This window comes from Grus americana, chromosome Z, assembly GCF_028858705.1.
Source record: "Grus americana isolate bGruAme1 chromosome Z, bGruAme1.mat, whole genome shotgun sequence".
Taxonomy (NCBI): domain Eukaryota; kingdom Metazoa; phylum Chordata; class Aves; order Gruiformes; family Gruidae; genus Grus; species Grus americana.
The window spans coordinates 3,280,602-3,295,886 of record NC_072891.1 but is presented as its reverse complement, the minus strand read 5'-3'; the positions used below and the strand labels follow the sequence as shown (position 1 = coordinate 3,295,886).

General features: G+C 40.6%; 1 protein-coding gene and 1 long non-coding RNA gene across 15 annotated transcripts in view; one reads left to right on the top strand and one right to left on the bottom strand.

Moving 5' to 3' along the window:
- The window catches only part of LOC129199217 (uncharacterized), a 48,939-nt gene extending 44,545 nt beyond the window's left edge, over positions 1–4,394 (top strand). Inside the window, exon 5 of the long non-coding RNA XR_008574615.1 lies at positions 3,653–4,394. This is a non-coding gene — a long non-coding RNA (uncharacterized LOC129199217). The remainder of the gene's footprint in view (positions 1–3,652) is intronic.
- The window catches only part of DYM (dymeclin), a 220,222-nt gene that overhangs the window by 89,787 nt on the left and 115,150 nt on the right, over positions 1–15,285 (bottom strand). Inside the window, exon 14 of one of the 14 annotated variants that reach the window (XM_054809307.1) lies at positions 1,605–1,769. The exons of the other annotated variants lie outside the window; for them this stretch is intronic. Coding sequence (XP_054665282.1) covers positions 1,605–1,769 — 165 coding nt within the window. The remainder of the gene's footprint in view (positions 1–1,604; positions 1,770–15,285) is intronic. 14 annotated transcript variants of the gene reach the window in all.

Below are 15,285 nucleotides of genomic sequence, written 5' to 3'. Positions count from 1 at the left end.
GGAAACCTGAGATTTTACAGTCTCACAGGCTGATATATTCTAATATATCTCAACTTATGCATAATTCCCATTTCAGAACTTACATACCAGTAAATTATTTCTCCATCAGTTTCAGTATGGGGACCAACTAGATGAACTTTTTGCTCTAAAAACTTCACCAGCTTGTTACATGAAAAGGTGTATAGTATTATCAGTCCTTATTTTCATCTGTAAAGCCACCTGAAAGATGCAATATCCATGGAGTAGTACTTAGTCTTACAAGGATGATTTTGCCAACTTAATGTTGAAATTATTGCCATTGTACAGAATTACCAAAATTTCCTTGAAAGGAGTCATTTATGTTTTCAGAATATCATTCCCACATTCCATCTGAAAACAAGATTTTGGTGTGGACTGCCCTCATTATTATTCATTTTTAAATAATGCCTTTGAAATCCTAGGGATTTACCTACTTTAATACTGTACCCCTGTTCCAAATTAATCTGGAGAATGCCCTTCGGACAGCTAGATTTTCATCTCCTGTTGAGATCCTTCAGTGTGACTCTCCATCATTATGTACTACTATAAAATATCTTTTGTACAAAAAAACCTATTTCAGCTCGCATGCCGTATTTTCTTCCCTTGACAATCAAGCTGGTTTTACTTATGTTTACTGTGTGGTCTATTGCTATTGTATGCCGGCTTAGCTGGGAAGCTACGTTTCCACCCTGGATGCTTTCCATGTTCTGATCAATTTTGTCATGCCATTTTTTCCTTGTTTTCCTAAAACTTCTAGCATCTCGGTTAATATATTTAATTATCCACAGCATCAACAGTGAAGCAGTAAATCTTAATTTTTACTTGAAGTAAACATCTTAGAGAAAACATTTGGGTGTCACAAGTACAATTTATTTTTAAATTCCCCGCTATTTTACAGATTCTGTAGAGCATCTATAATTCTGCATCATGAAGAAGGATTTTATGTTGTCACTTTGGGCTGATGGATTCTCACCATTCTTATTCTGTATAATCAAAACCGATCAGGCATATCAAAAAAGGCAGCTCTTTCTTAATTGATTAAGTACCATGGCAATTTACTGAACTCAAGGGAAAAGTACCATCATTCCCATTCTTGAAAAGCAATTTATATAGACAATGTTACTGAACTAATGGGCGTCAGGGAAATATTAGACACTTACATGTAAGACAACTTGTATTGCTGCACTAATTCCAAACAAACTACATAACTGTATGGAAGCTTTGTGAATCACAGCTTACGTTCTTATGTCATAGCTTTGGATAAGGATTAAAATACTTTAATGTAAAAAGCATTTAAAACTTCCAAAGGCCACACATTAATTCCAGAAGTTATATTCTAAATTAAAAAAAAAAAACAAAACCCAACAAAACCCCAAAAAAACCAAAACCCCAACAACAGTTTAAAAACCCCAAACCATTATTAGACTCCCGTCTCCACACTTTTTAGGACACACAGAGCAAGGATGCCATAAAGACACAAAACATCCCCATAGCCATTAAATGTTATTCATCAGTTTACTGAAAACATGCACAGAGCAGTCACAGAGCATGCAGCATGCAGTAAATGGAGAGCAGAGGTTAATAACCTGGAAGCATAGGATCTGAGAATGTGAGAACAAGTTAAAGACAAGAGTTCCTCTCCATTGTCACTGAGGGTCGAGAAGCAATGCTGCAGCGTAGAGCAGTGAGAGTGGGGGAAATACAGTTTGTCCAAGACATATACATATCTCCGCAAGTGGCGGCAGGTATAACTGAAAGACAAGGGTAAAAAGGGAGAAAAAACAGAAAAAAGAGGTATTTTCCTTTAAGAAAGCTAATTCATGGTTCAACGTCCTTGGTTTTTGTGCCAAGAGTCAATGGAAGATGCCAAGTACACAATGGAGTAGTTTGACATAAAACAACAGTTTCAAGACAGATGGATCTGTTAGCCTGTGCCCATACGATGGTTCTGTCACTACTGCAAGGGAACTCGCCAAGTCTCACACGTTAGAGATGCAAGAAATTAGGCTTTCCCCCCAACTTTTTTTTTTTTGGGGGGTGGGGTGGGTGGTCTGTGATAATCCATTAAGGAAAGTTTTTTGCCTCCCTCCATTTGCCCTGAAAATATAAATGCACGTGACTGAACCTGATTCACAAGGTCTGCCATAAAAAGCCCCCCTGAGTGTATTCACAAAATTTAACTGATTTTCATGGAAACTGGCATCTTGCTTTAAGGGAAAAAATTCACATGCAGTTACTGATCAGTGTGAACTGCTCTCACAACCTGTGAATCCAGTGGTGGAGTATTCCTGTAGTTAATTCCAGTTCTTCAAACATGGGGCTTTATCATAACTGAGTTACACACTTAAGACCCAGTCAGCTTTTTTGTGAAAAATCTACAATCACTTCCACAAAATAACTATACAGCAATCACTAAAATATTTAGTATTCATAGTAACGAACTCTGAATGCTCTTGAGTAAGAGATATTGCCTAGACCTATTCACAGGATAACCTCCCACTTTGTTCACCTGCAACAAACTGTATCACTGGTAAATGGTGAAGCACGTACATCGTATAACCTCGAACATCTGTTATTAGAGGTTTTACATACAAAATACTTCACTGCATAATGTGTGATGCCCAGCTCAGAGGAGAACTCTGCCCAGGGTATAGAGTGTGGCAAGTCCTCCAGAAAGTACCTTAAGCAGCCTAACACGCTGTGAGATAAAGATGACAGCTCTTCGTAAGCATCAAGATGCTTCTACCAGACTGTTTGCTGTTTCCTACTGCAGCCTAAAGCAACAAACACATGAATTCTAGGCTGCAACCTCCTTACCAAATCAAAAAAACACATCGTTTCATGGCTTCATAGGTTGAAACTTAGCCAATGGGTTATCGACCCAACTGTCTGCATTTCACAGGCTAGTATCTCTCTGTAATCCCTCCATTGGACATACTCGTCTGTGGCTAACACACTCTGTCAGGAGAACACATCATTCATGTACCTCAGGCAACAAACAAGACAGAAAAGAATGCTGATCCTTGGGTGCAATCAATGGGGCTCCAAGCCCAAGACTTGATCAAAACCAATGTCTCCAACTCCTTTAGTTTAAATAGCGTTCACTACTGGATTCAGTCACCTACCTTTGCTCTGGAAGTTGAGGAACACACAATGCCTTTTGGCATTTCATTTGCAGATATACTAGTTTTCAGGAGAGGAGGCAGCTGCAAGGAAGCAATTTCTTAAGCCATCATGCCTTTTTTTTTTTTTTTGACTACAGCATATTTTGAGCAACACAGACTATTCTCTTCACTCCACAGGCCAGGGATGAAGAAGATAAAGAATGGTATTTACAGGATTCCGTACTGAGGGGAGCCCTCAACATATGAGGCTGCCTTTCCAGCTACCCACAGAGGCCGCAGAATGTTTTCCAAAACCAGATTAAAGAGCATCTTTTAGAATGATTTAAATTGTCATGAGTCCACTACTCTCATTTAATATATTGCACCAGCCTGGTGACTAGAAAATTGTATCTTATTTCAAGTCTGTATAGGTCCCATTCCAGCCATTTGATCTTGTTTGACTTTTGTCAAGAAACTGACAGGGCCTTCTATTATCACTTGTCTTTGACCCATATCAATGCTCTCCACAGACAGGATGAACAAGACTTGATCCCCAAAGCATGATGACCACATTTAGGCTTAACTGATAAACTTGATGAGAACACAGCATGCGATGGGAGGAGGAGAAGTTTCCCAAAAACTTCACCCAGAGGTTTCATGCCCTGTTGAGACAGACACCAAGTGAGACAGTGCCAGCAGCCTGTCCTCCCACCACTGCCAGCCTTGGTGCCATCATCTCCTCCTGCCATGGCACGGATGGGACCGAGCACAGAGGGACCACTTCTCTGGGCAGAGAGACTCCAGAGCCAGCTCCGGGTGCCGGTGGAGCCGCTGGTGGAAGGTACCACATCCTCAAGTGTCACACTCTGGACAAACAATCTTCAAGTGTCACCAGTCCTCTTGGGTGTTTATACAGTACGGCCAGTGCAATTCTGTAATCCACCATTTCAGGTAATAAGGGCAAGGCCATTCCTATTTTTAAAGCAGAACTGGTTTACTGAAAGGCGTGATTTTAAACCGATACCAAGAGCAATGCAATCCCATAAACCTGTGTTTTCTAACTTACGTTATAGCTACTATGACCAGTGTAGCTTGCATCATATCAAAGACTAAGGATCTCCATTATTAAATCCGCTAAGCCAAACATGAATAAAATCAAGGCTTAGATCCCTCAACAGATATGTACATTAAGAAAAATTTACATCCAACTTTCACTAACTAATCGTGGACATTAAGTTTGAAAACAGACTTAACTGATCCACCAGAAATCAGCTGTCCAGCAGCCACTACGTCTACAGTTACATGTTACTAAAATTTTTGTTTCCTGCGTATTTTATGGGGCATATTACATATTACTATTTACAGCAAAAGGCAATCTTCAACTACAATATAGTACTGAAAAATTTGAAAAAGCATTATTGCAGAAAATAAAGAACTTTATATTTGATTGATGGGGGGTGTGTGTGTGCATATTATTCATGTATTCTGTTTACCCCAAGGACAAAACTGTGGCTCATACTGTACTAAAATCCCACTCCAGAAGATTAGAATTCCCTCTTATAAAAAGTAAGAGTCATCTGATCAACATTTTTAATTCTGATAACAAAACATTAGTGTCAACTTCTAATAGCTAAAAAGTAGAGTGTCTGGTTACATAAGTCTGGGAAATCAGGGTGGACTTGAGTTATCCCAACTAAAAAAATATATATATTCTTACGTCAGTAAACTTACATAAGTGAAGATGCTCAAAACTGACAGGCATCAAGCCAAAACACCAAATTCAATCCTTTTGAAGTCAGAAAGTGGCATTTAGAAGTCTCCAAGGGTTTACTCCCATTGGTGTTTTTTGTGGGTTTCTTCTTTGTTTTTCATTTTCTCTACTACACATAGCGGGTGGGGAATTGAAAGAGACCAAAATTGAACACAACACCAAAGCCAAGACAGAAAAGGGTCATTTGCCAACCATAAATTTTTGAATAAAAATTTACCTAAAATGATTTGATACCATAAAAGACAGCATAGAGAACCTGACATCTGTGAGGAGGCCCATAAACTATCTGCTACTTGAGAATTTTTACTGCTCATGTTTCTGGCATCCGTGAATATGTTTTCTTCCCTGATCCTGGCACTGTCTGATCTTGCCCAGCAGCTGATATAAAATGAGAAGGCAGGAAGAAACCTTCAGTATTGGCTAGGCAAATGAGACAAAAAAAGGAAAAGAAAAAAAACCTAACCAACAACAAACCAACCCAATAACAAACTCTTTTAGATGAAGAGAAAAAAAGTGAATTTGTTCAAGGGGGAAACTGGTCATCCTTGTAGCTCTCCCCAACTTCTGGAGTTGTCCTTCCTCCTGCCACCCTGCAAGGACAGCCCGTTCTCATAAATCTTCAGAGGTGAACGCCTACACTTGACTGCTGTGAGGATACTCTCACCTGCTTATATCAATCTCCTGTAATCCTGGAGCTCTGGTCCTCTCTTCCTGAGAGCTTTTTAGATTTGTCTGTTAAATGTAGTAGTTAAAATGAACACTTTCATCATCCCTCTGACCTCAGAGAGGGCAGAGACCCTTCCTGTACACAATCTTCACTGCCTGGCACCCACGCACATGTAGGAGAAACATATTTTTTATATATGTATCAAAAATAGCCCAATATATCTATATTTATGTGTAATTTAGTGCAGATTTAATGAAAGCAAAGCAAAGTTTCCTTTCCATAGAGCCTGGACAATCCCAATCAGTAAAGGTATTTAGATGACAGCAGTTAAACATCAAAGAAACATTTTAAAAATCAATGGGAGTTTGATGCCTAGAGCCACTGCGGAGGTGGAGGTTAGCTCTGAGCCAAACTCCTGCTTGCGTGATGGCAGAGCCGCATCCCACGCGAATGGATGCTGTGGCTTCCTGCAGCTTTACTGAATCTCCCTCATCATCTGGAAGCCCTTTGAGATAATCAAAAGATAATCAAAACCAACGAACAAATGAGACTGTGCTAAAGATTCTTCCAAATCTGCTATTTATCATGTTTGTCTGAAAAAAATTCAATGTCTTAAACAGTCACTGCCATTGTTTTGGTTTAGGTGATCACATCACTCGAACGCCACATAATTCTAGAAGTGCACGCAAGACTACAGCCACAGAGTAAACACTTAGCAAAAATAAGAGTTAAAAAATAAGAAGTGCTGAAATTCATTATATGCTCACATTAATTTTTTCATCCAAAATTTTAAGGACAGACTTGAACAAGACAACAGCACTGTGCAAAACATGCAAAGACACTTACAGCCTTATTTATTTAAACCAGAATGTTGATATTGTCTCTACTAAGTCCATTGCATTTTTAAAGTCAATATGTCAAAGACAAAAACATAAACAGCACCAGGCCAACATCTTTTTAACAACACAGAAATGAAGCAAATTGGGCAGGGTATAGAAAAGCAGTATAAAACCAGTATTCACCAATCTTTCTGTAAATACAACCTTGTCTGAAACAGCTTATACAGGATTCAAAAGAAAAATTCCCAGTGCTGATGTTTAAGTAATTGTAATTCGTAATATTCCTCTTGGTGCATGCCAGATTTTATGAAGGCTATAAATCTTTAACGTTATTGAGAAAAAGTAAGGTCTTGAAGACATACATGCCACATGTATTAACTCAGAGAAACTAGAGTAATATGCAGCAATAAAAAAAAGCCAATTCTGCTAAGCCTGATTAAATATTTAGGTCCTATGGTTTCTGCGGCAGAATTTGAAAAATGCACAGCAAATAACATCTTTTGCTGAGTTTGAAGACTTAAACACTATACTTTCAAAAGGGAGTTATGCTACAACATGACTCTATGGGATAGCTAATACAAAAGCCTTTTTAAAAAAAAACAGCAAAACACAAAAAAAACCACAAATGAAAGTATAAGTTAATTAAACTAGCACATATTAGTCAGAACTCCAAACTATCTGTATACATGGGGGGAGAACGTCGTGACACGCTATGAAGATTTTACTACTATTCATGTCAGATAACTTATGTTCTATGAAATCCTATAAGTCATTACTCTTATGTTCCCAAAGACAAACCCAACCAAAATACATTCTACACAAATACTACACCGATGACGACACGTTACTAGATCATCCACTCCAAGAGAATGGTTACTCTATTCTCTACATAAAATAACACCTATTAATGTTATTTCATAAACAGCAGAAAGGCAAACCATCAAAAGCCTATCTGCCTTCTTGCCAACAGTAAAATACATCATACACATCATCCAAAATTAGAATTTGGAGCACAAGTTTTTATTTCTGTTTAGTACTCTGCCATTGATGACATGAACTGTGGTACTGATGAACCGCACTAGAAAGAATACCACGTATTTGTTTTTTAGTACCAAGACTATTATGAGATTGACACGCATATGTCCCCAGAAAGGTGGTTTGGGTTCTTTGGCATGCGTTTCTTCCACTGTGGTGTTAGCACAGTTAAGCTGCTTAAGACAATAAAATTCAGGTACTGGGGATGCAGGACATCGCATTAGCCTTTACCATACTAGAACACTTAAAACAATTCCTCCTTTTTCAGCCAGGGTCAATGTTATTTTTTAATTATTCTTATCTAAGAGTCATAATTAAGGTTGAAAGGGACCTTATGAGGTCTCTAGCCCAACCTCCTACTCAATGCAAGGTTAACACTGAATCCAGAGCAAGGTTTTGTCCAGTTGGGTCTTGAAAGACTCCAGGGATAGAGACTCTATACAACTTCTCTGTGCCAATGCTTCCATGACCATGAAAAATTGTCTTCCATCAGGCTGGAACCTCCTGACTTCAGTTCATGACCATTCTCTCTCATCTTCCTGCCACACACTCCTATAAAGAGCCTGGCTCCATCTTCTCAGTAACCTCCTCCTATGGGTGAGAATGCTGCTAACCCTTTCTCTGAAGGTCCTTGCACTGAAGTCTTCTCTTCTCCAGGCTAAACAAGCCCAGTTCCCTCAGCCCATCTTCCTCCACCAAGTCCTCCAGCCCCCAACCATCATGGCAGCCATCCATTGAACTTGCTCCAGTTTAGCAAGAGCGTCCCTATATCCAGGGGCCCAAACCCCAGATGCATATCTCCAGATGTGATCCAACAAATAGTGGTCCTGCAATGGCAAGAGTCAACTCTCATACAGTGCTCAGATGCGTTTCACCAGGTCCCATGGACATGTATGTCTCAGTTCTCAAGTAATCCCTGACTTGATCCTTTTTCAGTACTAGTACTTTCCTTCCTCCTTGATCCCCACCTAACTTCCTAGTCTAAGTAACAGAGTGACTTCTCTTAGCTTTCTAAAAATACTTCCTTCTTGAAGGCCTACTTTTCAGATACAAGTATGTGTTGGGTTTGCGTGGCAAGGTTTTGGTAGCGGGGGGGGGGCTACAGGGGTGGCTTCTGTGAGAAGCTGCTAGAAGCTTCCCCTGTGTCTGATAGAGCCAATGCCAGCCGGCTCCAAGATGGATCCGCCCCTGGCCAGGGCCAAGCCAATCAGCGCCTCTGTGATAACATATTTAAGAAGGAAAACAAAAGAGTTAAGAAAAACTTTTGCAACCGGAGAGAGGAGTGAGAAGATGTAAGAAGCTCTGCAGACACTAAGGTCAGTGAGGAAGGAGGGGGAGGAGGTGCTCCAGACACCAGAGCAAAGATCCCCCTGCAGCCCGTGGTGAAAACCATGGTGAAGCAGGCTGTCCCCTGCAGCCCAAGGAGGAGGGATGAGGGGGTGTAGAGATTCCACCTGCAGCCCGTGGAGGACCCCACGCTGGAGCAGGTGGAGGCACCTGAAGGAGGCTGTGGCCTGTGGGAAGCCCACGCTGGAGCAAGTCCGGGCCGGACCGGTAGACCCGCGAAGAGGGGAGCCCACGCCAGGGCAGGTTTGCTGGCAGGACTTGTGACCCTGTGGGAGGGACCCCACGCTGGAGCAGTTTGCTCCTGAAGGTCTGCACCCTGTGGGAGAGACCCCACGCTGGAGCAGTCTGCTCCTGAAGGTCTGCACCCTGTGGGAGAGACTACGCTGGAGCAGTTCGTGAAGGACTGTAGCCCGTGGGAGAGACTCCATGTTGGAGCAGGGGAACGTTGAGAGGAGTCCTCCCCCTGAGGAGGAAGAAGCGGCAGAGACAATGTGTGCTGAACTGACCGCAACCCCCATTCCCTGCCCCCTTGTGCCGCTGAGGGGGGAGGAGGTTGAAGCCGGGAGCGAAGTTGAGCCCGAGAAGATGGGAGGGGTGGGGGGAGGTGTTTTAAGACTTGATTGTATTTTCTCATTGCTCTACTCTGTTTTGCCTAGTAATAAATTAGATGAATCTCCTCTCTACATTCAGTCTGTTTTGCTCCTGACGGTAATTAGTGAGTGATCTCTCCCTGTCCTTATCTCGACCCAAGCCTTTTGTTAGACTTCTCCTCTCCCATCCCGCTGGGGGAGGGGTGAGTGAGCGGCCGCGTGGCACCCAGCTACCGGCTGGGCCTAAACCACGACAAAGTATCACTAAATTTACATCTTATAGCACATAGTGATGACAGGATTTTAAATTACATTACTGCCAAACAGCAGTTTGGGGGCAAGGGGTCATTACAAGGTTAAAGGTGCCATAACAACACAGAACGAAGAAGCATGAAAATTATTTAAATACTTAAGAAGTGATTATTTGTGATAATGTGTCACAGACGTAAGTTCCCATGCCCCGAAGCAGCACGCTGTCACAGTACTGCCCAAATGTACATGACAGGCTTATGAGAGGAATATTATCTTTATGCATGGAAGTATTTATAGTGAAGGAGGGCAAGGAAATGAAAACCAAATGAGTTCTGGGGATGTCTGATAGACTGAAAATCATATGTTAAATATATGAGATTCTTCTACAGAAAGGCCAAATTACCTCTCTACAGATGAAGTTCTATCAAAAAGAACAAAAGGATTTGTATGTTAGAAGCAGACACAAGGAGCTGATGACCATAAGAATTAAAAAAAAAGATACGAGAGAGCCAGGAGGAAGCATCTATTCGGTACTGATGTTTCAGACAAAAAGTGAAGGCTTTCATCACCCAGATGCACTGGTTACTCAAAAGGCACATATCCCTGCCAGCTTAAGAGATGCTACTATGGGAATGTTGCTTTTGAAACCTCCTGCACTTTTATCCTTTGGCTAGACACTTGTGATAATTCATAGGCTCTGCCGGGGATTAACAGAGATGCCTACGACACCTGCATTAACGCGGACGTGTGCATCTCTGTCTGCATGAACCTGACAACCCTCCGTCGGGAGACAACGGCTAGAGCACCATGAGGAGTCGGCAGCGCTCGTCTGAGCCCTCAGTCCCTTTCCAGCAGGACTCATCCCACCTGAGCCCATGTAAGTTGTGGTATTTCGAGAAAGACTTACTTGCAGATGCAAGAGCACAATTAATGAGTTAGAGAAACATGTCTCTACACAGCTTCACAGCAAATTTATTTATTCATTGCAGAACTAAGTGTATTTACTTTACCTAAAAGCCTGTTCTTTCCTAAACTTGCTGAAGGCCATTACCATTAAAAAGGTTGAGTCATTCAACAGTTATAAAGACCTGATGCACACTGAAGTTGTTAAATCCTGATTCTTTCTTCCGCATCTACACTTTCACTCTCCATTTACAACTGTCAGATGTTTTAAAGTGCAATATTCTTTTTGCGAGCCATGCAAACTACGGTGAAAGTAAACAGCAATGGGAAATACCTTGGCTTGAGTACTTAAGAGACTCAGTAATTTCATAAACTGTTATCTCATTTTCCTAAAATCAGTTAGAAAGCTTGTTTGAAAATCTTCACTTAAAGTAGGGTCTGAACGAACTCAAAATTCCCACGTGTGGTGGAAAGGAAGGTTTTCAGGAGTAATCTGGAGGGCACCGCCACAGTTCAGTTGGGTGTTAACAGTAACTGCTCTGCTTCCCTCCTTGCAGCCACTCATACCTATCCTGGCTTCGCACACTGGGAGAGAGAAATTAGTTCCCTGAACTGCGAAGCTGGAAAAACATTAGACATATATAATGACATCAGTTAAAATGTGAAATAAGCAGCACCCTGACAAAAAAAAATAAAATTATAATCAATGCTGTATTTTTGTTTCATACTAATGCTTACTCAGTCATAATAGAATTTTAGTCTGTCAGAAAAAACCTTTTAAGTTCATTACTCATTCATTTCTTTAGAACGTAGTCCACAGTTTTTTTCCAAAGAGAGTATTTCTAAAAAGGAAAGAGTACATGTTGTATCTGAATGAAGTAATTAATGAGCCAAATACCCTGCAACTGAAGATAAAAGACAGGTTCAAGCAAGTCATTATCTTGAGTCACCTCTATTTCTGTTAAGGAATACTGTCCTATAAATACGTTCCATCTGAGAAGACAAGACTGCAGTTTCTAGGATTCTACTAGAATAGTACATAATGGTTTCTAAAAGACTATTATAATTCCCTTGGGTTTTGGTTTATTGGGTTTTTTTTAATATCAGAAAATCTTATGCAGGACAAATTATTGCTATAAACCAGACTTTTTAAAATGCAAAACCTCTAAGATTCACATCTTCAGTGTACTGTACATTAGACACCCATGTCCCAAATAATACAGTGGGATACAACCCAGTAAGCATTTTAGTGGAGTTAGTCTTTTTTTACAGGTCAGCTAAAAGAAATAAAAACTGCCCTAGGAGGACTGGAATTATGCTGCTAGCTTTCTCATTTTTGCTTCCTTTCACCATTAGACATGCAGAAAACTTAAGTGACACACCTTGGAACCTCAGTCTACTCTGCAGATTCATCTGTAAAACAACACTATGACAAAAATTGTTATTTCTGTACATGTTTCCTCAAATATTTCTTCCTCTCCATCATAAGAGATTTCTAAGATCTACAATTTTAAGATGCAAGGTTTCACCAAAAAAGAAAAGCTTAACTCCCCAATTTGAAGACTATTATCAAACTGTACTGTTTCCAAAAAGCTTATTTGGCACAGTAACTATGAACAAGCCATTCATGGTAATTAAAGATGGGGCAACAGGATCAGCTGCCTCCAAACCACAGCTCTCTGTTGCATGCAAGAATCTGTGTGATGCTCTAGACTCCCTGAAACAGGTATCAAGACTTCAACAAGCTTCAGTTCCACAGCCAAGATTCTGTGCTAATTTGCATCACGTTCACTTATCACACATTCTGCCAAGTGATGACTTGTAAATACTGAAGTACCGTGCAATCTCCTGGATGGCAGAAGACTAATGAGTTGTCATAACGACTTCCCCCTCCCCAAAAATGCCAAAATTACCATGATGGCTCTGCCTTTATGAGGCAGTAGAGACACACAAAGTGGTCAAGGGAAGAAAGAACCATTTTGTCCAAAGCTGAGCTTCTAGAGTGGTATATATTTAAATATCAAAAACCTTTTAAAGCCAGGTCAGCAATCAACAATAGGATTTTTTAAGGCTTCTCGTTGCCATGACACACAGAGCAGAGGATAACATAGTGCAACCACTCTGCTTTATGTGAGAAGACCCTGAGACAGCAAAGCAACAGTTTATCCAAGACCCCTCCATGGTTCATACTGATCCAATCTCCCTCAACATAAAGCTGTGAGTCTGTCCATCTGGGAAATCTCCACAACCCGTGAGCTCAGGTGTCCTGGGCTCCAAACACTTGTAATGCCATGCAGGGCACTCAACTGCTCACGCCAGATGGGAGACGAGGGTTTTACTGTCCCATCAGGTGCCCACTCAGAATCCCCAGCAGGTTCAACCAGGCTTAAACCAAGTTCAATGATATTTCCATGTTGGAAACAGCTGATATCAGCCTAAAACCTCACCTCCATATGTTACACACAGGCAAAACCAGGCAAGCCCACATGGAGTACTCCTCTTTCTGTCAATACAACTAAAGCAACATTTTAATATGTTTGACCACAACTACACTCAATGAACAGTAACAAAGGATGCTTCATTCCTTTTAAAAATTAACTTCATTACATTTGCATTGCTAAGTTATACCAGCAAGAGGACATTTGCTACTAATATTGTCTTTTCTCTTATCTGAACAATTGTTGTCTCCCCTTTTGTCACAGCCTTTCCTACTAATTGCAATGACACCTCCCAATTTTGGAATGGTTGATCAGCTTATAAGCTTCCCCACAGCTAATCTAGGTCAACAAGCTACTAATAAGGCCAGCATATGTTTCTTTTATTTAACGCTATTGAGATCTTTACAAATTGCTTCTGTCTCCCAGCAAAAGCCACTCCACAGATTTGGGAACCTCTGTAAGCAGTAACAGAGTGGAGGATGAAGAGCATAAAAAGCACCTGCAAACAGACCAGCGTGTCTGTGCCTGTGAACAGCTCGTGAAAGAGCAAGCCAACATTACCCAAGGCTGACCAGTTGGCACCAAAATCTCTCCAGGTATCTGGCCATGCACACAACTTCTACTACTGACAGTCCACAGAATAAAAGTTCAGACTCAGTGGCTTGGAGCTGTTTGATCTTCCATTCCCACAATGTCCTCTTTCAAACATGGCCTGAGCATGAGAATATCATGAAGGCCCTTTTTCTGAGAAGCCGTTAGTTCTCACTCTACTTGGAACATCTAATAAAAATGGGACTATCACTTTTGTAACACACTGCACGGGAGGTAAAAAAACCTCATTATAAAGCAGTTTCTCATAAATAGAATATAATTTTATATCCAGGTTAGATAATAAATGATTTCTCCTCTAAACTAAAATGCTACAAAACTATTTAAAAGTTAAGAAGCACTAAAACGTCTTTCAAGTTTTTAATTCTTACTTTTGAGGCAATGTCAACCAGTCAGTTCTGTGGCCTTCCATACCAAAGAGAATTTATTGCTAAAATCTAATTCTTACAGCACATGGTAAATGCAACCAAAGCAAAGGACGGGGGTGGGGAATCAGCACAAATATTTCAAAGCAACAAATTCATCAGAGTACTACACGGCAATGAAAGCTTGCTGGGATGAACAGGTCATCTGCCACTGCCTTAAAGCAAACACAGAAAATCAAACAAGCTGGTTGAACTGCAGGTAAATCACCTGCGGTTGTATCCACAGAAAGATGCTTTTTCCCTGTTTATTTCAGTGACATAATGTCTGCATGAAAATATTCAGGGACAGGAATTATCAAAAGTCACTGGTCTCTGCCAAGTATGGAATCAGAGTCCAGGGCTGCAGGGCATCCTGCATGCTTATGGCTACACCATGAGCACCGTCAATGAAATCCAACATAAGCCTGACATTAAAAAAACCCCTCTTTTTTAGAAAATTTAGAACACAGTCATACTGTTGCAATAGCTTTCATTAAGGTAATTTCCTTCTAGCACAACTACAACCCATGTGTGATGCAAGTGGAGAGAAAATTACCTGTTATTCTTGACCAGCTCAGACCAGAGATATTTACATTTCACCATCAGAAACCAAGGATTTGTGACTATGCCCCTCCCAATATCTGCAGAATTTACATATCACTATATATTTCACTATATATATTTTTAGTGAAGCTGTTCATTACCCTCAAATCCTCTTTTCTTTGGTTATGAAAAAAAGAGGCAAGCTGATGCTCAGCGAGTTCAGTATTTAACAGCTCTGGCCACAGGACATTAATTCCAAGAATCCCTTTCAGAGCTTGATCTTTTATTATTGTATAATTTGACTTGTGAAGTCTCTTGCTGTACACTGGTGTGAGAGCCGAAGCAGCCTCTTTTCTCCAGGGTTTGCTATTATGAACTCTCCTCTATTATGATTAAGAGACCAGTAAACCGAGATTTAATGGTCCAATTAAGATTTGAATCCAGAATATAAGAGACTTGTCTATTGATCGTTCTTACAGTGGCATTAAAAAGCTGATACCAAAGGCCAGGTTCCTCATGTGCAAGGTATGATGCAAACTTGCATATTTCAAAGCATCATCGGAACCATGCAGCTCTACGCAACAGAAATCCCTTGTTACAACAGCAACCAGTTTTCATATGAGGTGTTAATAAAAGTATACGTTATTACACTACAGCTCTGTCACTGATATCTTACTCGTATTATGTTGCTCTGATTACTGAAAACTGAAAGCTGACATTTTCTGAAATTATACTTTTCCCACCCCTAAATTCAGAACGATTTTA